The 25,556-nt window shown below is 44.5% G+C and overlaps 1 protein-coding gene across 1 annotated transcript in view; it reads right to left on the reverse strand.

The window, feature by feature from the left end:
- The window catches only part of LOC124796146, a 117,804-nt gene extending 92,507 nt beyond the window's left edge, over nucleotides 1-25,297 (reverse strand). The window contains exon 1 of the mRNA XM_047260238.1: nucleotides 25,186-25,297. Within this exon, the coding sequence (XP_047116194.1) occupies nucleotides 25,186-25,297 (112 nt within the window). The remainder of the gene's footprint in view (nucleotides 1-25,185) is intronic.
- Nucleotides 25,298-25,556: the final 259 nt, after the last annotated feature.

The raw sequence follows: 25,556 nt of genomic DNA on the forward strand, positions 1-25,556 counted from the left end.
TGATCGTTAATCCGCTCACTCAGTTTTTTTGTCACAGAAGGTAGCTAAACCCTCTGACCGAACACGCTGAGCTACCCTGCCGGCTCCTCTCGGGTGCCGCAGCTTCATAGTATAAGTGGCCTCGCACAGGTATATATATTTGACGACCGAAATTATCTTGCGATTTTCTCAATAACGCTTGAGAAGTACGCGCTACTGCTTAAACATTTTGTTGTCCTCATGGAGTACTACGACTGTACGAAGTTTGCAGTAAATGCGAGTTTCAAACGTCGTGGCTTCCACTTGTCAGATATTGCGATGAAGCTCCGTGGAAGATTAAAACTGTGTGCTCGACCGAGACGGGAAATCGGGCCCTTTGCCTTGTGTGGGCTGCTTCACCGTCTGGGCTACACGAGAACGAGTCACACCCCGTGCTCACAGCTTTACTTGCGGCAGTACCTCGTCTCCTAACTCCGAAACCTCACAGATCATCTCCTGCGAAACTTACACGCAGAATTGTATGAATGCTCGGTGTCTGTTCTTTCGGACGTGTCCTCGCAAAGAACAGATACCACAAGTTCATATAATTAATTCGCCTCGAGGGTCGAGTATCTACGCCCTTCTGTGCGGATGTACCAGATGTACCGGTATGAAATGAGCGTTAAGATACAAATGTGTCGATAGAGAACATTTGTTGTGAACGAGCCTTAATTTTTTGTTTGTTTGGTTGGTATGACATCTGTCAAGGATATTTAGTATACATCAAGCCATGGAACAAACAACATCATATGTTTTCATCGTGTTAACAATGTGGAATTTTGTACCAGAAAGTGACGATTTGCGGAAAGCATTAATTTTTTGTTTTCATTTCAAAAAAAGTGCTGCAGAGTCGCATCGAATGCTTGTCGAGGTATATCGTGATCATGCTCTATCAGAAGCAACATGCAAAAGATGGTTTCAACGGCTCAGAAATAATGATTTTGATGTAAGAAATGAAGAACGTGGAAGACCACCAAAAAAGTTTGAAGGCGCCGAATTGCAAGCAATATTGGATGAAGATGACACTTTGAGTCAGAAGCAAATGGCAGCAATGCTAAATGTTGCACAACAAACAATTTCTGACCGTTTGAAAGCTATGGGAAAGATCCAAAAGTGTGGAAAATGGGTGCCACATGAATTGAATGAAAGACAGATGGAAAACCGAAAAACCACTGTCAAATTTTGCTTCAAAGACATGAAAGAAAATCAATTTTACATCGAATTGTTACTGTCGATGAAAAATGAATTTATTTTAAGAATCCTAAACGGGAAAAATCATGGGTTAATCCGGGACAACCATCAACATCGACTGCAAAACCAGATCGATTCGGCAAGAAGACAATGCTCTGTGTTTGGTGGGATCAGAAAGGTGTGGTGTATCATAAGCTTCTAAACCCTGGTGAAACTGTGAATACTAATCGCTACAGACAACAAGTGATCAATTTGAACTATGCATTGATCGAAAAAAGCCCAGAAATGGCCAGATGACATGGCAAAGTAATTTTTTTACACGACAATGCATCTACACACAAAGCAAAACTGGTTCAGGATACAATCAAAACACTTGGCTGGGAGCCGTATTCACCAGACTTGGCCCCTTCCGACTACCATTTGTTTTCATCAATGGGAGACGCATTGGCTGAGGAACACTTCGATTCCTACGAAGAAGTCGAAAATTGGGTGTCTGATTGGTTTGCTTCAAAATACGAACATTTCTATTGGCGTGGTGTCCACAAATTGCCAGAAAGGTGGTCAAAATGTATAGAAAGCAATGGTCAGTACTATGAATAAAATGTTTTTACTTATCAATTCAAAATTAGTGTTTCATTTTCACAAAAAAAAACGCTCATTTCATACCGGTACACCTGGTACAAATACGTCCGACCTCCTGCAGGGATCTGAGTATCGAGTATGGAAGACACGGAAAGGGGCTACGGATGGGCGGCGCTCGGTGAGTCTGTGGTCGGTCATGAGGCCTACCGAGATAGTCCGCCGGTTGCGATAAACAGTGTGCCGGATGCCGCAGTAGTTAACGCAGCTGCTTAGTAACCAGGAAATACCGGGTTCGAGTCCCAGTTAAAAAAATGGCTCTGAGCACTATGGGACTCAACATCTGAGGTCATCAGTCCCCTAGAACTTAGAACTACTTAAACCTAACTAACCTAAGGACATCACACACATCCATGCCCGAGGCAGGATTCGAACCTGCGACCGTAGCAGTCACGCGGTTCCGGACTGAAGTGCCTAGAACCGCACGGCCACCGCGGCCGGCTCGAGTCCCAGTCCAGCACACTTTTTCGCTCGTCGCCTCTGATTTTGCGTAACGTCCCGATGCAGCTGATATCAATAGCCGCTTCCCTTTCCTTTCCTCCCTCGCTCTTGTCCGCAGCTCGTGGTCTAGTGGCTAGCGTGGCTGCCTCTGAATCACGGGGTCCCAGGTTCGATTCCAGGCCGGATTTTCTCTGCCCGGGGTGTCTGTGTTTCCTCATGACCTCATCATCATTCAGAACGTGGCAAGATTGGAAATGGAAAGATTGGGAACTTGTACGGGCGCTAATGACCACGATGCTGAGCGCCCCACAAACCATCATCATCCATCCGTCTTCAATTTTCATATATTGCAGGCAGAAATGACATTTCGGAGACGTGGATGAACCACTGTTCGAATGTCGCTCCACCAACAGATTTGACCTACGAGCGTCACTCCAAAAGAAATGCACACCATTTTTGTGAAAAAACAGTTTTCATTCTGCATGTGTGAAAGTTTATAGTGTTTTCAAACATACACTCCTGGAAATTGAAATAAGAACACCGTGAATTCATTGTCCCAGGAAGGGGAAACTTTATTGACACATTCCTGGGGTCAGATACGTCACATGATCACACTGACAGAACCACAGGCACATAGACACAGGCAACAGAGCATGCACAATGTCGGCACTAGTACAGTGTATATCCACCTTTCGCAGCAATGCAGGCTGCTATTCTCCCATGGAGACGATCGTAGAGATGCTGGATGTAGTCCTGTGGAACGGCTTGCCATGCCATTTCCACCTGGCGCCTCAGTTGGACCAGCGTTCGTGCTGGACGTGCAGACCGCGTGAGACGACGCTTCATCCAGTCCCAAACATGCTCAATGGGGGACAGATCCGGAGATCTTGCTGGCCAGGGTAGTTGACTTACACCTTCTAGAGCACGTTGGGTGGCACGGGATACATGCGGACGTGCATTGTCCTGTTGGAACAGCAAGTTCCCTTTCCGGTCTAGGAATGGTAGAACGATGGGTTCGATGACGGTTTGGATGTACCGTGCACTATTCAGTGTCCCCTCGACGATCACCAGTGGTGTACGGCCAGTGTAGGAGATCGCTCCCCACACCATGATGCCGGGTGTTGGTCCTGTGTGCCTCGGTCGTATGCAGTCCTGATTGTGGCGCTCACCTGCACGGCGCCAAACACGCATACGACCATCATTGGCACCAAGGCAGAAGCGACTCTCATCGCTGAAGACGACACGTCTCCATTCGTCCCTCCATTCACACCTGTCGCGACACCACTGGAGGCGGGCTGCACGATGTTGGGGCGTGAGCGGAAGACGGCCTAACGGTGTGCGGGACCGTAGCCCAGCTTCATGGAGACGGTTGCGAATGGTCCTCGCCGATACCCCTGGAGCAACACTGTCCCTAATTTGCTGGGAAGTGGCGGTGCGGTCCCCTACGGCACTGCGTAGGATCCTACGGTCTTGGCGTGCATCCGTGCGTCGCTGCGGTCCGGTCCCAGGTCGACGGGCATGTGCACCTTCCGCCGACCACTGGCGACAACATCGATGTACTGTGGAGACCTCACGCCCCACGTGTTGAGTAATTCGGCGGTACGTCCACCCGGCCTCCCGCATGCCCACTATACGCCCTCGCTCAAAGTCCGTCAACTGCACATACGGTTCACGTCCACGCTGTCGCGGCATGCTACCAGTGTTAAAGACTGCGATGGAGCTCCGTATGCCACGGCAAACTGGCTGACACTGACGGCGGCGGTGCACAAATGCTGCGCAGCTGGCGCCATTCGACGGCCAACACCGCGGTTCCTGGTGTGTCCGCTGTGCCGTGCGTGTGATCATTGCTTGTACAGCCCTCTCGCAGTGTCCGGAGCAAGTATGGTGGGTCTGACATACCGGTGTCAATGTGTTCTTTTTTCCATTTCCAGGAGTGTAGTTCAACCTGTTCCCGTGAGTGGCGCCGTCACAGCATGTCTTCAAGATGGCTGCTACACTTGACGTTCGTCAGAAGCAACATGCTGTCATAGAATTCCTGTGCTGTGAAAACGAGACAGTGGGAAACATCCACAAGAGGTTGAAAAAGGTGTATGGAGATGCTGCTGTCGGCCACAGTACAGTTAGTCGGTGGGCAATCAGGTTACGTGATGAAATCGGGCACGGCAATATTGAGGGTTGTCCTCGCAGCGGCAGGGCAGGCCTCGTACTGAACACAATCCAGACAATGTGCAGAGAGTTAACGAATTGGTGACTGCTGACAGACGTATCATAGTGAACGACTTGTCACGCTGCGTTGGGATAGGGGAAGGAAGCGTTTGCAGAATACTGAAAGTGTTGGCGTTAAAAAGGTTTGTGCTAGGTGGGTTCCCAGGATGTTGACAGTGGCTCACAAAGAAACAAGATAAACAGTATGCAGGGAACTTTTGGAACAGTACGAGAATGGTGGAGATGAATTTCTTGGAAGAATTGTGACAGGTGATGAAACATGGCTTCATCATTTTTCACCAGAGACGAAGAGGCAATCAGTGGAGTGGCATCATGCAAATTCTCCCAAGAAAAAAAAAATTCAAAACCACACCTTCTGCTGGAAAAGTTATGGCTACGGTGTTTTTCGATTCTGAAGGACTCCTGCTTGTGAGCATCATGCCAAGTGGAACCACCATAAATTCTGATGTATATGTGACGACACTGAAGAAACTTCAAGCTCGACTGAGTTGTGTTCGACCACGTCGGCAAAAGCAGGATGTTTTGCTGTTGCACGACAAAACACGGCCACATGTCAGTCAAAAAACCATGGAAGCGATCACAAAACTCGGATGGACAACACTGAAACACCCGTCTTACAGTCCTGACCTGGCTCCATGTGACTATAATCTCTTTGGGAAACTGAAAGACTCTCTTCGTGGAACAAGGTTTGAAGATGATGACTCCCTTGTGCACGCTGCCAAACAGTGGATCCAACAGAGGGATGGAAATTATGTGGAGAAATGAAAATATTCTTCCTAAAGGATGTATTTACACACTGTAAAACTTTCAGACATGTAGAATAAAAGATGGATTAAAAAAAATAGTGTGTATTTCTTTTGGATTGACCCTCGTATCAGCAAGTTTCATATCAGCGCGCACTCCACCACAAAGTGAAAAATTCATCCTAGACATTAACATGTGCAACAGCACCCAGCTCGCAATTTAAAGCGACGTACATTTTACATTCTATGAATTTCAAGTAATGTGTTGCTTGCTAGTATTCGTGTTACCACTCAGTATCGAAAAGAAACGCACTGCAAAATGACAACGTATTTTATCTTAACACGACGTTAAATGTCGAGGTTTGAAGTAAACGATCTGCACTCATGCGCACTACGCGTGGTCTGTTTTGACAACAAAGAGTCTTGTAGAACACGATTTCGGGAAGAGTATTGCAAATACTTGTGAATTTCCTTCTGTATATACGAGCTGTTCAAAAAGTAAGGTGACTTTTCAAATTTCGCGGGCAACGTACATTCGATTATCGATCTTTTTTTGTTATGTTGATACACACGCCCCGATAATATGTTCACAGTTTCAAGTGTACAGCATACTTCGTTTATTTTTGACAGATAGAAAGGTTAGACGTATTTTAGTGTGCTCAGCGATTTTCGATTCTTATAAAAAAAATGGAGCAAAGAATTTGCTCTATAATACATAAAATGTTTACAGTGGCCTACGGTGAGTCCGCGTTAAGTAAAAAAATGTTAACAAGTGGTACAAGATCTTCCAGGATGGCCGAGAAGATGCCAATGACGAACCTCGCTCTGGACGGTTCAGCACATCAACGGATGATAACATCGAAGATGTGAAGAAAATTGTTTTCCAAAATCGTCGAATTACCGTAAGAGAAGTTGCTGAGGATGTCTGAATATCGGTCGGCTCGTGTTATGCAATTTTTTCGGATGTTTTGGCACGAGACGTGTGTCAAAGAAGTTTGTTCCAAAATTTCTACATTTTGATCAGAAGAACCGTCGCATGAGCATCGCTCAGGAGCCCTTGAATGACGTCAACGATGATCCTGGTTTGGTCAAAAGGGTCATAACTGGTGACGAAACATGGGTTTACACTTATAATGTCGAAACCAAGCCCAATCGTCCCAATGGAAGCATCCCGTAGAGCCAAGACCGAAAATAGCACGCCAAGTTCAATTAAATATCAAAGTTTTGTTCATTGTTTTTTTTTTTTCAACTACCGTGGCGTAGTGCATCAGGAATTTTTGCCTCAAGGTCGTACGGTGAATAAGGAGTATTACCTAGACGTTATGCGCCGTATGCGAGAAGCAATACGCAAAAAACGTCCGGAATTGTAGAGAAACAATTCATGACTTTTGCTCATTCATTGTTGCTTGTGGGATATTTTTTGCCCAAATTCAACACGACAATTATGCCTCAGCCATCATATTCACCGGATTTTCCCCCCTGCGACTTTTTCCTGTTCTCAAAACTGAATAGACCTATGAAAGGACGAAGATTTTCAATGAGTGAGAAAATAAAAACTGCATCGCTGGAAGTACTCAAGTCTGTACAAAAAGTGCTTATGAGAAGTGCTTCGAGCATTGGCACAAGTGTATTGTATCTGAGGGGGATTGCTTTGAAGGGACCAACATGAATATTGATGAATAAATAAATATTTTTTCATAAAATATGAAGTCACCTAACTTTTTGAACACCCCTAGTACACAGTAAATGTGGCTTCACACTTTTAATTTATTAATTTAGTCGCGATTTTTTGCTACCATTTGCAGGAACGAAATCATGACAGGAAAGGTAAAATTCTTAGCTTATAAACAGAAAGGAATTACTCTGCTTATTATTTTCTGGCCACTCGGGCCCCTAGTGGTACAGTGTTTCGGAAACGGCGGCATGTACCGTGACGCCAGGAAGGTTACTGGGCTTCTTTACAGGTGATGCAGGCGCATTGGTAACGAGGGTGCACTGTTTACCTTGAACTCTATAGGAAGTACTGTAATGAGCGCAGTGAAATACGAGCGACGAAAATCCCCGTTCATTCTTGTACAGATGAAGAACAGTAATAACAACTCCGTCTGGTTCAGAGGCTTGGCACAGGTCTTTCAATTGGGCGTCACTTCGGCGATATGGGTCACCCTAAGGTACCCCAGTTATTGTTATGAGGAAACCATGTGTCGTTCTTGGCGAATCCCCGCCTCACTGAGACGGGAAGGTTTGTTTAAAGGCAGACTGAAAAACCCGTGGCCCGCTGGGATTCGTCAGGCACTTTCTTTACCGCTATGCTACCGCGCCCGACTGCGCAAGAACCGACAAACGTAAATATGGCTCGACACGGTGACTTTGTTCTTCCCACAGTAAAGCCCTTTATGCCGACTTATTACTTGAGTCTCATGGTGCTCAGAGCCATCTGAAGCATTTTTTTTTCAAACAGACCGACAGAGACTTTTTGTCTTGCTGAAATGTGACAAATATTTTGAAACGTTGTACTGACACTTTTTTCCTTTTACAGACGACAGAATTACAGTCCCCTGCTGAATTCGTGTTTCTGTCGCTCTGCAAGTCATTTAGCTCACTGCTTCCACAGTAGAAGAAAACGATATACCAGTGAGACAATAAAGGCTGAGTTTTCCGACGATTCCTGAAGAATACCTGTGAAATTTTTAATTAGCTTCTGTAAGAAGCTGTCCATTTCTGTGCGCAATGCCTAATTTTACTCAAATCAAGAACTTAAATTTCATGACTTTTGTTCAGTAAAGATGTTGTTGTTGTGGTCTTCAGTCCTGAGACTGGTTTGATGCAGCACTCCATGCTACTCTATCCTGCGCAATCCTCTTCATCTCCCAGTACCAACTGCAGCCTACATCCTTCTGAATCTGCTTAGTGTATTCATCTCTTGGTCTCCCTCTACGATTTTTACCCTCCACGCTGCCCTCCAGTACTAAATTGGTGATCCCTTCATGCCTCAGAACATGTCCTACCAACCGGTCCATTCTTCTTGTCAAGTTGTGCCACAAACTCCTCTTCTCCCCAATTCTATTCAATACCTCCTCATTAGTTATGTGATCTACCCATCTATATCTTCAGCATTCTTCTGTAGCACCACGTTTCGAAAGATTCTATTGTCTTCTTGTCTAAACTATTTATCGTCCATGTTTCACTTCGATACATGGCTACACTCCATACAAATACTTTCAGAAACCACTTCCTGACACTTAAATCAATACTCGATGTTAACAAATTTCTCTTCTTTAGAAACGCTTTCCTTGCCATTGCCAGTCTACATTTTATATCCTCTCTACTTTGGATCATCAGCTATTTTGCTCCCCAAATAGCAAAACTCATTCACTACTTTAAGTGTCTCATTTCCTAATCTTATTCCCGCAGCATCACCCGACTTAATTCGACTACATTCCATTATCCTCGTTTTGCTTTTGTTGATGTTCATCTTATAGCCTCCTTTCAAGACACTGTCCATTCCGTTCAACTGCTCTTCCAAGTCCCTTGCTGTCTCTGACAGAATTACAATATCATCAGCGAACCTCAAAGTTTTATTTCTTCTCCGTGGATTTTAATACCTACTCCGAACTTTTCTTTCGTTTCCTTTACTGCTTGCTCAATACACAGATTGAATAGCATCGGGGAGAGGCTAAAACCCTGTCTCACTGCCTTCCCAACCACTGCTTCCCTTTCATGTCCGTCGACTCTTATAACTGCCATCTGGTTTCTGTACAAATTGTAAATAGCTTTTCGCTCCCTGTATTTTTCCCCTGCCACCTTCAGAATTTGAAAGGGAGTAAAGATACTGAAACAATATTGACATAAGATGCATGATATACTGAAAGAAAAGAATCGCAACACCAGAGAGTACAAGAGTGCGGCTAGCAGCGCCATTATGAGGGTGCAGATCAGGTTTGCTTTAAATACACGCTGTATCGGTCGTGAGCGTTAGTAGCCTTTGAGATCGGACGCGGCGAGCTGTTAGTCAACAATACTTTTAAGGCGACAAATGCGCCATTATTAACACCTCACTGAGTTAGAACGAGGTCGTTAGGCTACGAGAAGCTGGATATTCCTTCTACTGTACTGCAGAAAGACATGGCAGGAATGTATCTTCTGTACAAGACTGCTGGCAGCAGTGGTCACGGGAATGTACGGTCGCAAGAAGACCGGACTCCGAACAGCCACGTGTCATTACCGAGAGGGAAGACCTTCAGGCTCGGCTTATGGCTCTGGCATCTGCAGCAGCAGTTTGGGCAGCAGTTGGCAAGACAGTGACACGACGAAATGTTACAAATCGAGTACTTCAAGGACTGCTCCGAGCCAGACGCCAAGCAGCGTGCATTTCACTGACCCAAACCACCATCATCTGCTGTTACAGTGGTGTCAAGGGAGATGTCATTGGTTGATACGATGGAGGGTTGTTGTTTTTTATCATGAAAGCTGGTTCTGCCTCGGTGCCAGTGATGGGCGTGTATTGGCTAGGAGCAGGCCATTCGAGGACTTGCAACCAACCTGTCTGCGTGCTAGACACACTCGACCTACACCTGGAGTTATGGTCTGGGGTGCGATTTCGTATGACAGCTGGAGCACTCTCGTGGCAATACCACGCACACTGACTACGAACTTGTACGTCAATCTGGTGATTTGATCTGTTGTGCTGCTATTCGTCAACACCATTCCACGGGGTATTTTGCAACAGGACATCGCTCATTCACATACTGCTGTTGTTCCTCAGCATGCTTTAAAGAGTGTCGACATGTTGCCTTCGGCTGCAGGATCACCATATCTGTTCAAAATGGTGCAAATGGCTCTGAGCACTATGGGACTTAACATCTGAGGTCATCAGTCCCCTAGAACTTAGAACTACTTAAACCTAACTGACCTAAGGACAGCACAGACGTCCATGCCCGAGGCAGGATTCGAACCTGCGACCTTAGCGGTCGCGCGGTTCCGGATTGAAGCGCCTAGAACCACTCGGCCACACCGGCCGGCCACCACATCTGTCTCCAATCGAATACATGTGGGACATCATCGGCTTGCAACTCCAGCGTCATACACAGACAGCACAGACCGTCCCTGTGTATTGACGGATCACCCGCAACAAGCATGGAACTCCATCCTACAAACCGATATCCGGCACCTGTACAACATAATGCATGCACGTTTGCATGCTTGTATTTAACATTCTGGCGGTCACACCGGTTAGAAGTACCAGCATTTCACATTTGCAATGGCATTTCTGGCGTTTACACAAACCTATGATCTTGGAATGTTAATCATTTATGTATATTACCTATACAAATGTATTCCCGAAATGTCATTGCTCTACATTAATCATTTTGTGTTGTCGTAATTTTTTGCGTCAGTGCATATTAGGAAAAGTTGCTTATAGGGAAAAGTTTCGATTACAGAGAAAAGACAGTGGACAGTCTTCGCGGGATGGTTATGGGGAAATCGAAACACGACAGCTTCCTTCCGCCATTTTGCCACGCCTCCAGGTCACGGTGCTGCGCTGACTGCATACGAGCGACCGGGACGCTTCGACCTTAAATGTAATAGACTGGCCCTGACGTCTTTTTCGTGGCTCCAACATCTCTGGGCTGAGGTCACGTGAATGTTGGCAAAACATGGTTGTTTCGTGTTGCGCTTATGACTGTACTCAGCGATTTTTCGGGGGAAATGGCATTACATTTCACGTGTAAGTGTTTCTATGATAGTGCAGATGCGATTATTGAAATCTGCTGAAGTGACTTTTATATGTTTTTTACACTTGAAATAGAGTATCACGTAAATTAAAGTGTTGAAAGTGATGCCTGTAAAGTCTGACTCATATTACATTTTGTAAAGTATCTGTGATAATTCGGTTACAGAAGTAAGTATAATTGTTTCTCGTTCCTACTCATAGGTTCCCTAAGGATGAAAACCGGAGGCAGCTTTGGATACAGGCCCTGAAACGGAAAAACTTTAAGCCATCTGCACATACGCGCCTTTGCTCGAATCACTTCGCGGAGAAGTGTTTTGATAGGTTAGTTATTATTTACAATGTATATTTATAATTTATATTTACAGTATCTGTCATTTTTTAACCTAGGCTCCAAAATTATTTCCTGAATCTTCAAAGTCTCACCTTTCATCTAAAATATCATTTTCTTTTAAACTGATAGTTTAAACTTTTGTAAAAATAGTGGGAACTGAACCTTTGAAGTTCACCTAAAATTGATACTCTAAAATGGACCTGCTCGTAAAGTCGACTTTTTGGCACCTATAGTTGAAATAATTCCCATATCCCATTATCTTTTATAAGTGGCTAGAGCTCAAAACGCGGCGAATCCAATGTTTAAAGTTTTGACACGAGCCCACTCTTACTGTTTAAAAGAATTTTAACGACATTTTGCTTTAATTGATACTTTATAGTAATTTCGTCCCGCTGCCCACCAGAGTGGCGTTCGATGTATTTGTTAGATTTTATAAATGGTACTGTGAACAAATCCAGGTCACATGTAGTTCTGGCATAATTTTTCGTAAATAAAAAAAATATTTTTGTTGGAAGCGTTTGGCAGTCAATTGAGAAATGTGGGGAAAATACGGTACAAACATAGGATGGCAGACCGCTGATTTGAAATCCCGCCACGTTTTGCCAATAGTCACGTGGTTTATGTTGGAACCACACTAGCCCTATAGCTTCTGCACAGCAAGGCCAGTCTACTAGAGGTGGGTCGAACTCGTTCACTCCCGTGAACTACTTCATTCATTTCATTCTTTGCCGTGAAGCGTTCAAATGAAGTAGTTCATTCGTGAAGTACGGAAGCCTAGCGAAGTTGCCCAGTTCGCCGCTCAGCCGCTGCTACGCTCGCTTCGCCTCGCTCGTACAATAAAGCTTCGTAATACTTCACAATTTTACCAACAGATGGCAGAACTATGGAGTAACGTGCACGCAACGTTTTACGCTCTTACAGCGTCTGAGTTATCTTAAATACAGCATGGTCGAAGTGGACAAAGGGCGTTTCCGTCTGTGTCCAAGTGTCTGAACAACTTTATCTTGGACTTTACGCCCGTGAACGGCACCTTGTATTTTAAAAAGTGTTTGGCTCCGTTTATATGTCCACCATCTTTTTTCTCTAATTGTCTTCATTTCTATCTTTTGTGTTTCTTTGCGGCCAAAGAGCGGCGTAGTATGCTGCTGCAGGCCTGCCTGTATACAGGTTTCAAGATGACAATAAAGAAAAAACAAAGGGGGACAAAGGAAAGATAAACAGAGAAGGCTGTCACATATAAAGAAGGTACTACATTTAATCTTGCTCGACATTTTCTCATGAAGCGCCCAAAAAAGTCTTTATCTGCCAAATGAAACATTATTTGTTGTATTCATGAACTGAAAAATAGGGCTACCAACGAAATGCAGTCCAATTTTATGTTCCTTTTAAAATTTAATCCAAAATAGAATGAGTATGTTTAACACTGTCACAAAGTCTATATACCTACGTTAAATAATTATTCAGAAGTTTTCCTGTAGATTTTATTTTTGTTGACAATAATAACCCACTAGATTCAAAACGTAAACTGTCACCCGTAGTCACTGGTACGATTTCAGGTAAAATCCCTCTTTCAGTGTTATTAACAAACCTTTTATTTTCATGTTTGCTGTGCGTGCTCACACAGATAGCCACTTCGTTTCTATCTTTAATATTCATTTGTCTTCAAGCGCTGCCAACGGTAGGCTACCCGTAGACGCGAAGTTTAACTGCACAAATAGTCACGGGTAATGTTGTCAGCACTGCAGGTAGCAGCTGACGCTGCCTTCTCCTCACCCCTCACCACCACCGCCCGTCTTAACCTATCGTTCCCCACGAACACCGCGTGATTCGTCGACAGGCAGGACAGGGTGGAGTAAAGTGATGGGAGGAGGAGTGACGTGGGTGAGGGAGAGGGGAAGAGAGTGAGTGAACTAGAAAAAAGTGTGGAGTGTGTTATCTGTGAAGAGTTTGAAGTACCAGTTCATTGAAATTGAATGGTTAGTTCACACTTCACAGGAGTGAAGTGTTCATTTGAACGACTCATTCACGAGCTCCCCATCACTACAGTCTACTAGTATCTATGGTCGAAGCCGGGACGCACTCAACGCTTTGCTACCACGACTTACTTGTGGAGCGTGACGTCACTGACTGAAACCATTTCTGCAACATCTATGAGACACCTGTTTGCTCTTTTAAGGGCGTATCTCCACTGAGCTTATATTGTCCGTCGCAATAAAAGTAAACACGCTACACTTTTTACAGTGATTCGCAGAGCAAGTGTAGCTATAGTTTGTGTTTGAAATCACGGTTATTCACATCATATTTATTGCCGTCGGAAGTCTGCTGTAAATAATTCGCTGCAGTAATAAAACGAACAGTGATGTTCATAATTATAGTGCCAGAAGAAAAAAAGACGTTCATTGCTGTACATTGAGGTTGTCTTTAGCACAAAAAGGGTTGGACAATGCTACCACTAAAATTTTTGGTCACCTATCCAGTGATATAAAATGTCCGACAGACAGCGAAGTTTATTTTCAACAAACTGAAAAAGTTCTGTTCTGTAGAACAACTTACATTTTTATAATTTAGAAAAGATAGTGGGTAGGGACTACTATGTCACATCTGTAACTTTTTTTAAAAAAAAAGAAAACCTTACAAACGCTCAGCATGTAGCTCTACATATGCGTGTAAATGTGTAATGTGAAAATGCAATGACTCGTTCCGTATCGTTACGCTTAAAAGTACAAATGACCCATGGAACATTGGTGGGATAAATTGCTGCGGAATAAATACTTCATCGATTTCCAACGCGTCGTTACAGAAAAATATCTTGTAAGATGACACGAAGTGAAAGAGATAGACATCTACAGCGAAAGCAAGCAGAATTGATTTCTTCACTAGAGACGTATTCGCAACAAAATTTCCCCTTTTTCACATCAAGTACAGACATATTTATTTTAGGAATTAGGAACATGCTATTAGAAGTACGACTCAGACTGCAGTACCGATCGCACTGCCTCTCGGCTTCTTGCGCCATATCACGTTTCTTACCAAACCAGGCGCGCTCACTTTCTTCCCAGGTTACTCCGAGATCGTTGGGCACACTACGTTACGCGGCCAGTTTGCCTGCCCCGCAATGGTTGTGCGCGGTCGGATGTCTCGACAGTGGAACTCAGTACTTCCGTCTGCTGCGGAAAAACAAAACGAGAAAGCTGCGAAAGGCAAGTGACGAGGAAGGTGAGCCCAAGGGCAATGTTGGTGCAGCCATCGTGTACGGTAGATTAGCTCCCATCGACGACAAGGGAAAACGGAAGCGAGTTTCCGCGCGCTATACCAGATAGGAATATCTGAGAATTGTGGAGGTGGTTCAATCAACCCTCTGCCAAACACTTAAATGTGATTTGCCGAGTATGTATATAGATGTAGATAGTCGCAAATAAAAATAAATTTGTGTTTGATGAAACAAAAGTCTTGTACGGCGATTCAGCAAATTGCCACTTTTGGGGCCTTAGAGCAGTTACATTTGCCACGAAAGGAGCTTTAGTAGTCTCACTCGTACATGTGAACGGTCTCGCAGCTAGTAGAGTACAGTACGATATACTGCGCGGCTTATGTTCTCCAGAAACAAAATTAATTGATCAGCAGGTCGCTAACGGTGCTGCCGTCAGCAGAAAACTGGCGCCGTCGGGCGATCTTAAGGAAATGCAGAAAAGCCTTGCGTAAAAGTCTCATTCGGTGGTATTAACGACAGCTTTCTTTAAGCCTGGATAGATGCTACGTAATGACGACAGCAAATGTACCCTACAATGTCCTATTAGGAGACTGCTGATGAGCATTATGAGGACGTCCATCGTTTAGGTGTTTAGGGATAATACCAAATAGCAAAACAAAGTTGGTTGGAAGGGGTCTGTGAAAGAGAAGACGATCTGCAACACAGAAACTGCGTTGATAACAGTCGTACTGAGGCGTAGCGCCGTATAACGATCCTGCCTTGGAGGCAGTTAAGTGGGAGATGTGTCTAAGAGCTGGATAGCGACAGATGGTTACGCGAGACTGGACGCGCACGTAGTTTATGTATCAGCCGATATTGGACAGTATTGGGTAGGGGACTGATTTTAGTTTCGATTGTGCCCACTAGAGTGCACTAAAATAATAGAATGTTTTTCATAAACTGTTCTAGTATCTTCATAAAGTGTTATTATGTCTTTTTGTGTATGTAAAATGTTATAAATGTCTTTTAGCAGTATGAATGATGCGTGAGTGTGTTTTAAGGTTTTAAGGTTAATATGAAGACAATTGTTTAACGAGTTATGTAGTAGGATTAAGTGTGGGAACATTTCGAAGAAGTCTGGATATGGACAAAGGGGATTTTTGTAGAATAGATTTGTAAAGTAAGTTTATGGTAAAGGGAAAGTTCATTCAAGTATAAATAACAATAGTAAATAACTTTCTGCATAAGCAAAACTTCAGCATATTAGATAATTACGTCGGTAAAAAGTGCTGTCGTTAAGTTTCTATTTTGCGATTGGTTGGTTATTGATGAAAAGCGCGAACTGACGCGGGAGAATGTTGTTTTGCTATTGGCTGTTGAGTAAACTGACCAATGGTAAAGCAATATTCTTCACGCGCCTTTCTCTGCTGGTAGAGAAGACTTAGAGTATTCTAGAGAAGAGTGGGAACCTAGCCATGAAACAGTTCGCACGTGTGTAATAGTAGTTCCGATGGAAACGATAAGTTGCCAGATCTAGCAGTGTTTCATACATCAAAAGTGTGGTAAAGTGACGGCATAATTATTCCGATGGGCGTGTAGAAATTTCGGAATTTTTAAGTGAATTTTGTGACGAGAAAAGACATAAATTCCGCGTGGCGTATTGAGCTGGTCGTTGGCTAAAAACTGTGACTGCATTAGGTACCGACAGACTTAATATTTGGCGAGCATTCTCAGTTCAAAATGGTTCAAATGGCTCTGAGCACTATGGGACTCAACATCTTAGGTCATAAGTCCCCCTTAGAACTACTTAAACCTAACTAACCTAAGGACATCACACACACCCAAGCCCGAGGCAGGATTCGAACCTGCGACCGTAGCAGCCTCGCGGTTCCGGACTGCAGCGCCAGAACCGCACGGCCACAGCGGCCGGCAGCATTCTCAGTCAAAAACAATCCGTATTTTTGTAGCTATTACGTTTCCGGGAAATGCAGCATCATAAACTTGCTAACGTGAGTGAAAGGGATTGTGAGCGACTGTGTTAAGACTAGCACGAGCTTGGCAGTGATACTTGTTCACCTAAGTTTCAGAATATGTTAATTGAGGACAAAATTTCCAACCTTTCTCCCGAAACGTAGATTAGTGACTTAAATTGCAGCCTGGTTCACGTCGAAGTACAGTAGGTTTCACTCGGCTTTCCTACTGATGATCTGCTGAGACAATGTTTACAGGTAGGTGCAGGTTCGTCCTAAAAGGGACGGAAGTAACCGCACCGCCGGTAAAGTCTAACCAAAAACGTTCGCGTCTAAAGATTAGAGAGAAAAATATGCTCGTACCTAAGGACTGAAGAAATTGTACTGTCTTGAATGCGTCTTGCCTTTTCTGGTTTTATGTTTCCTATATTTAATTTTATGTCACACAAAAGAGAAAGTTGTTAGCTAATACGCTATAAGGAATGGAAATTTTCTGAAAATTTTTATTCTTCAGGCCGCAAATAATCCCATCCAGTATTAGTTTTTTTAAGAGGGGTAGGATGTCAAACTGGCCGACTAGGAGCAGCAGAAGCACCACAGGACATTTGAATTTCCACTGTCCTGAATATAGATCTGGTGGCTTCCATCACAAAACATACACGTCTGAATTCCACAGAACGAAACACAGTGACGTGCAGTAGAAGAATGCTGTGTGAAGAGGTGCGGTACAGCCCTATGGCACACTTAAAACCAAATAACATGTCTCACATTTCATCGATCATATATGTTTTATCTTTGAGACTCTTCAGAAAGATGTGCGCTACAAATGAATATTTTTTGAAAAACATCATAGTCGCCGTTGACTGTATGAAATATTTATTGTTGTTGTTGTTGCTGTGGTTTTCAGTCCTGAGACTGGTTTGATGAACCTCTCCATGCTAGTCTATCCTGTGCAAACTTCTTCATCTCCCAGTACCTACTACTTAGTGTATTGATCTCTTGGTCTCCCACTACGATTTTTACCCTCCACGCTGCCCTCCAATACTAAACTGCTGATCCCTTGATGCCTCAGAACATGTCCTGCCAACCGATTCCTTCTTCTAGTCAAGTTGTGCCACAAACTCCTCTTCTCCCCAATTCTGTTCAACACCTTCTCATTAGTTATGTGATCTACCCATCTAATCTTGAGCATTCTTCTGTAGCACCACATTTCGGATGCTGCTATTCTTTTCTAGTCCAAACTATTTATCGTCAATGTTTCACTTCCATACATGGCTACACTCCATACAAATACTTTCAGAAACGACTTCCTGACACTTAAATCTATACTTGATGTTAACAAGTTTCTCTTCTTCAGAAACGCTTTCCTTGCCATTGCCAATCTACATTTTATATCCTCTCTACTTCGACCATCATCAGTTATTTTGCCCCCCAAATAGCAAACCTCCTTTACTACTTTAAGTGTCTCATTTTCTAATCTAATTCCCTCAGCGTCACCAGAGTTAACTCGTCTACATTCCATTATCTTCGTTTTGCTTTTGTTGATGTTCATCTTATATCTTCCATTCAAGACACTGTCCATTCCGTTCAACTGCTCTTCCAAGTCCTTTGCTGTCTCTGACAGAATTACAATGTCATCGGGGAACCTCAAAGTTTTTATTTCTTCTCCATGGATTTTAATACCTACTCCGAATTTTTCTTTTGTTTCCTTTACTGCTAGCTCAATATACAGATTGAATAACATCGGGGATAGGCTACAACCCTGTCTCACACCCTTCCCAACCACTGCTTCCCTTTCATGTCCCTCGACTCTTATAACTGCCATCTGCTTTCGGTACAAATTGTAAATAGCCTTTCGCTCCCTGTATTTTACCCCTGCCACCTACAGAAATAAATAAATAATAATAAATATTTGTCGGCCGGGGTGGCCGAGCGGTTCTAGGCGCTACAGTCTGGAACCGCGCGACCGCTCAGGTCGCATGTTCAAATCCTGCCTCGGGCATGGATGTGTGTGATGTCCTTAGGTTAGTTAGGTTTAAGTAGTTCTAAGTTCAAGGGGACTGATGACCTCAGAAGTTAAGTTCCATAGTGCTCAGAGCCATTTGAACCAATAAATATTTCATACAGTCAACGGCGACTATGATATTTTTTAATAAATATTATATGACTGTGAATCTCAACCATGAGAAGTTAATCTATGAGAAGTTAATTTTTTGAAAAATCTACATGTTTAAAATTTTTGACGTCCTAACTCAAACCTTCGAGAGGGGCGTCGCCACTGTCAATTTTTTGCTCCGGTAGATCCAGGACTGACACTAGTGTACACATTTTACGGCTCCTCGCCAATCATAGCGTTTGTGTTTGCTTGCATCAGGTTTATTCTTACGATGAACGAAGGATAGGAGTGGTGTCCGAAGCGCAACCAACCGCCAACGCGTTGAAGCGCCGGCTGTCCGAACCGCAACCACAGCCAAGCGCTTCGTCCGCCGGCTCTGATTTGCCGCCCATGCTCGCTGAGCAGGCCACGGCGTGGTTTGTGCCTTTCGCTTGGGCGGGCGAGGGCAGCGACTGACCGGCTTCCGAGGCTACACCCAAACAGCTTCCCCAAGCTTCTGCTGCACGTCTTTGTAGTCACACCCACATTCATTCAGTCTAGCAATCGCGCATGCGTAAGACAGGTGGTTACAGGTACATGGTGTGCTGAATATCAAACGGCGTAAAAAAAGAGAATAAAACGCACTCAATTTCGGTTCCCAGCGTCGTCTTCCTATCTGGCACGTAAAAATGTGAGAGAACGCAGGCAGAGGAAAGACGCTCTGCCGACCTGATAAAACCACGAAATTACATAAAAATTATATGAAAGGTAGATTGATTACCGCCTTTCGAAGGCACCACCAAGGATAAGCTGGAAAAATCACGGAACTCTTGGGTCAGGAGGTGTGGAAACATATCCCCCTCAAACTAGGCCAGTGGCTTAATGATTGCGTCGCTTAGCACGGTATTATCATATCACGACTTATGCTCAGGCCAGAGACTGGGATGTACCAGTCAACTTGCGACATAAAATTCTAATGTACTGATACAATGAGAAATTTCGTAGTAGTTAGAATTTTTATCAAGTAATTGCGTTTAATTGTTATCTCTGATTTATACAGGGTGGTCCATTGATCGTGACCGGGCCAAACATCTCACGAAATAAGCGTCAAACGAAAAAACTACAAAGAACGAAACTCGTCTAGCTTGAAGGGGAAAACCAGATGGCACTGTGGTTGGCCCGCTAGATGGCTCTGCCATAGGTCAAATTGATATCAACTACGATTTTCCAAATAGGAACCCCAATTTTTTATTACATGTTCGTGTAGTAGCTAACGAAATATGAATGTTTTAGTTGGACCACTTTTTTTCGCTTTATGATAGATGGCGCTGTAATAGTCACAAACATATGGCTCACAATTTTAGACGAAAAGTTGGTAACAGGTAGGTTTTTTTTAAATTAAAGTACAGAACCTAGGTACGTTTGAACATTTTATTTCGGTTGTTCCAATGTGATACATGTACCTCTGTTAACTTATCATTTCTGAGAACGCATGCTGTTACAGCGTGATTACCTGTAAATACTACATTAATGCAATAAATACTCAGAATGATGTCCGTCAACCTCAATGCATTTGGCAATACGGGTAACGACATTCCTCTCAACAGCGAGTAGTTCGCCTTCCGTAATGTTCACACATGCATTGACAATGGGCTGACGCATGTTGTCAGGCGATGTCGGTGGATCACGATAGTAAATGTGGTGTCACCGCCAGACACCACACTTGCTAGGTAGTAGCTTAAATCGGCCGCGGTCCATTTAGTACATGTCGGACCCGCGTGTCGCCACTGTGTGATCGCAGACCGAGCGCCACCACAAGGCAGGTCTCGAGATACGGAATAGCACTTGCCCAGTTGTACGACGACTTTGCTAGCGACTACATTCTTTCTCTCATTTGCCGAGAGACTGTTAGAATAGCCTTCAGCTAAATCCATGGCTACGACCTAGCAAGGCGCCATTAGCCTTACATAGTTTGATAGTTATCATATGAAATGTCTCATCAAGAATGCTGTATTCACATCAAAGAATAAAAGATAAGTATTCGAGGAGCTGCATACTTTTCTTATTAGAATTCACTACTTATCCTGTTCCAGAATTCACGCCCGTCTGCGTTAGATTTCGGCCTCCTATATCTACAAGGTCTTGGCACATTTACCAACACATCAGTAAATATTCTTCAACTTTTCGCACAGAAAGAAATCCGGGGACGTCAGATCCGGTGAACGTGCGGGCCATGGTATGGTGCTTCGACGACCAATCCACCTGTCATGAAATACACTATTCAATACCGCTTCAACCGCACGCGAGCTATGTGCCGGACATCCATCATGTTGGAAATACATCGCCATTGTGTCATGCTGTGAAATATGTTGCAGTAACATAGGTAGAACATTACGTAGGAAATCAGCATGCATTGCACCATTTAGGTTGCCATCGATAAAATGGGGGCCAATTATCCTTCCTCCCATAATGGTTCAAATGGCTCTGAGCACTATGGGACTTAACATCTTAGGTCATCAGTCCCCTAGAACTTAGAACTACTTAAACCTAACTAACCTAAGGACATCACACACATCCATGCCCGAGGCAGGATTCGAACCTGCGACCGTAGCAGTCCCGCGGTTCCGGACTGCGGCGCCTAGAACCGCAAGACCACCGCGGCCGGCCCCTCCCATAATGCCGCACCATTGATTAACCCGCCAAGGTCGCTGATGTTCCACTTGTCGCAGCCATCGTGGATTTTCCGTTGCCCAATAGTGCATATTATGCCGGTTTACGTTACCGCTGTTGGTGAATGACGCTTCGTCGCTAAATAGAACGCGTGAAAAAAATCTGTCATCGTCCAGTAATTTCTCTTGTGCCCAGTGGCAAAACTGTACACGAGTTCAACGTTGTCGCCATGCAATTCCTCGTGCATAGAAATATGGTACGGGTGCAGTCATGTTGATGTAGCATTCTCAACACCGACGTTTTTGAGATTCCCGATTCTCTCCCAATTTGACTGCTACTGATGTGCGGATTAGCCGCGACAGCAGCTAAAACACCTACTTGGGCATCATCATTTGTATGAGGTCGTGGTTGACGTTTCACATCTGGCTGAACACTTCCTGTTTCCTTAAATAACGTAACTATCCGGCGAACGGTCCGGACACTTGGATGATATCGTCCAGGATACCGAGCACCTCGTGATGACTGGGTGTTGTGTGACGACCTTAGGTTAGTTAGGTTTAAGTAGTTCTAAGTCCTAGGGGACTGATGGCCATAGCTGTTAAGTCCCAAAGTGCTCAGAGCCATTTGAACCATTTGATACCGAGCAGCATACATAGCAGACGCCCGTTGGGCATTTTGATCACAATAGCCGTACATCAACACGATATCGACCTTTTCCGCAATTGATAAACAGTCGGTTTTAACACGGGTAATGTATCACGAAGCAAATACCGTCCGCACTGGCAGAATGTTACGTGATATCACGTACTTATACGTTTGTCACTATTACAGCGCCATTTGTCACAAGGCGAAAAAACTGGTCCAACTAAAACATTCATATTTCTTTAGCTACTACAGAAATATGTAATAAAAATGAGGGTTCCTATTTTAAAAAACGCAGTTGGTATCTGTTTGACCTATGGCAGGCCATCTAGCAGGCAAAACATGGCGCCATCTGGTTTCCCCCTTCAAGCTAGACGAGTTTCGTTCTTTGTAGTTTTTTCGTTTGATGCTTATTTCGTGAGATATTTGGCCCGGTCACTATAAGTGGACCACCCTGTATACGCTGCCAGAGCAAGGAGGGTTAGTAACATTATCAGTGTTACGGCGTAAAGTCTAGCGCCGGTCCACCAGTCGGAAACAGTAGAGAAGAGAGGGCTGTGAGAAGACGTCAGGCAAACGCACGTTGGACATAAGCGCCGCTACAGACTGGGGACGCCCCAGTTCAGTAGTAGCTTCAAGACTAGCGACTTGGATAGTAGCGGCAACCTCGTTGCTTCGCTTGTACTGTCTATGTAGCACAGACTTGTGATTGTTTATACTGAAGACGATTACTTATTTTGAATGTCGCCGTCTGCTTGCAACACATCTGTGTAATTGTCAAAGTTAAGTATTGTCATTTACTTTTTGTAATAAAACTGATTAATACGATTTGTTTGATTTTAACTGCCTAGCAAACCAAGTACGAAGGATACCTAGACAACCGTATTTGACAAGGCTGGATGTAATATTTGACGACGAGCGTGTAGACGTAATAATCACAGACAGCAATCACCATTAATTCAAAGTTACAACGAACATTTCATTCAAGACAGCCTTCTTTCCAGTTTTCACGGACTGTCACATTAATGGCAGCCGTTTTGGTACCTAGGACGATCCAGGGTAGGCCAGGTGAAGAAGAAGTCATGCTGTTCGCATCGGTCAACTGATTTAACCGAGGAGCACTTCTTGAAGGAAGGGAGACTGCGTTTAACGTCCCGTCGATATCGAGGTCATTAGAGACAGAGGATAAGCTCGATTTGTGTCAAGGTTGGGAAAGGAAATCGGCAGAGCCCTTTCATAGGATCCATCCCGGCATTTGCCTGGAGAGATTTAGGGCAATCACGAAAAATCTAAATCAGGATGAGCAGACCCGGGTTTGAACCGTCGTCCTGCCGTATGAGAGTCCAGCGTGCTATCCACTGCGCCACCTCGCTCGGTGAGAACGTCTTACGAAATTCCCTGAGAGAGTTGCCGACGAAACACTGTGCTTCTTCCGCGTCGCGAACGCTACATTTCTTTTTCAGTCCGGACATCAATGGTCCAGCTCCCTGGAGTACGGTGTTTGGAAGAAGCGACTTGTAACTCGATACCGATTAGCGCCGACCGCACCGCGTAATGAGGCGCCGTCAAAAAGGAGCCGGACAAGTCTTAGCTAAACGTCCCCCACACCTTCTCCCTCCACTAGGTCATGCCAAGCTTCATCTCTCACTGGAGCCTAGGATCCCCAGTTGAAGCTACCCGGTGGTCGGAAATTCCCGTTACAAACTTCTAGGACTTGTAATGGGGAGTGAGTACATAACATTTTGAATAGGAACCCATGTTCAGAAACTTACTATTTCCGCGGTACAACCATTTGAAAACGTGTTGCTTATGCGATCATTTTTACAGGTAATTGACTGGGCGTGATCCAGTAAATCACTTGTTTTACAGTTCCACTCATTAATAGACAATGAGACTGCTCGTGTACTTACTGACGGGTTCTCATCAACGTGATGCACTAACGTCTCTTCCAGTTCGAGCGTGTGGGGCCTCCCAGGAGCGCCACAGTCACGCCTGCTGCTGGTGAAGATACCCTGTCTCGAAACCGCTGGGTGATTGTCACGAAGAGGGTACGCGATGTAGTCTGAAGTTGTGGAGAACTATCTTGATAAAGGCGACGAGCAGCTCTTCCATTGCTGGAGCTTCGCCATTCAGGAAGATCATGTCGGTGTTTTATGCAAACTTTTGCTCAACCATGTTGCTCCAACACTGACAGACGCGTGAATGAGGCTCAACCAGGTCAGTGAGGTAGGATAGGAAGTCAAATGACATCAGCCGATCTGACGTAAGCACCCATCACTATGACTATCCTGTTGCAAACCTACCTAACATATTTTCAAACGGCTGTAGCACGAAAATGGTACGTTTCCGGACATGTGTTCCTACAAGTTCTAGAAGTTTGTAACGGGAATGTCCGACCACCCTGTATATTAACATCTGGTTCACTATCACGTAAGCAGTTTCAGAGGACATCATTGTCACCACAGAAAGTAAAAGTATGTACTCATAACATTTTATTTTATGAATAAATATTTTTACAACCAATGGGGACCATGATTACCTTTAAAGAATCTCTGTTACTTCGGATTTCAGGGTGTTCAGTTTCGTAATCTGACCACGCGGCTGATTATGCTTCCCTTATGACTGTTCGTGATACTATTGTTTGGAAGTTGCTAAATCTCATTTATCTGGTGTCTGACATATTTATTTCATGTACATAATAATCCATATCTCTCGTTTGTTTCTTTTTAATATTGCTGATCCGTACTGTGCTTGAGTTATTAACTCATGTATCTGGAATAAACACATCCGTCAGCAGGAGATGTATTCTGACGCCTTTTCTATGAGATACACGATGCTCATTAATTTGTCTACAACTGCCACAGGGTTAGATGTCCACAAATATTAAAACTCGTCCCGACTGTTTGAATAAAGAATCGGCAACACTCCAGAGTAATTGAAGGACATCTTCTACACACCAGGAGCTGCACTTGAAATATTTATTAGCCAAACCAGTATTCGGGTTTGTGACTCATCGTCAGTGGCATTTGATACAGACAAACAAACAACTGCGTGTACATCAGTTTCTACAACATAGCAACTGTGTACAATCTAGAAAGCAAACAACCGTGTGAGGCCAACTACAACCATGCCTACGTTGATACGATAGGATACGAAAATTCGTAGTACAAAAGTGCAGGAGGTGATGATGTCTTTCAATAAATATCTAAAAGTTGCAGAACTCCAAACATTCAAGAATTTTGTTCCAGAGCACCCTATGTCGCAGGTTGCAAGCTGGCATACGTATCGCACATACCTGCACCAGCGGCAGCAGTTAGCACGGAGGCGGTGGCGGTGAGGACGGCGAGCGATGGCAGCAGCAGCTGTTGCGGGCGGGCTGCCCACCTGCTGGGTTTAGGGGTGACCATCTCGCACGGGCGAGCTGTTGCGAGTGCCTGAGACGGCAGCGACGGCGGCGGAGGCGGTCACCGTGCCGCGCACCACTTTCACTTACACCGAACTGCCCCCCCCCCCCCCCTGCCCCCCCCCCTTTCCCACACTGCGCAGCGCGATGTGCACCACTCTCGTCCGGGAGCCGGACCTTCTCCGGAACTTCGCGGATACTGAGTCAGTGGTTCCACACGGTAGGGCAGCATCCTGCTGCCGGGAGACTTCAACGAATGGGCA

Source organism: Schistocerca piceifrons, chromosome 4 (genome assembly GCF_021461385.2).
Source record: "Schistocerca piceifrons isolate TAMUIC-IGC-003096 chromosome 4, iqSchPice1.1, whole genome shotgun sequence".
NCBI lineage: Eukaryota > Metazoa > Arthropoda > Insecta > Orthoptera > Acrididae > Schistocerca > Schistocerca piceifrons.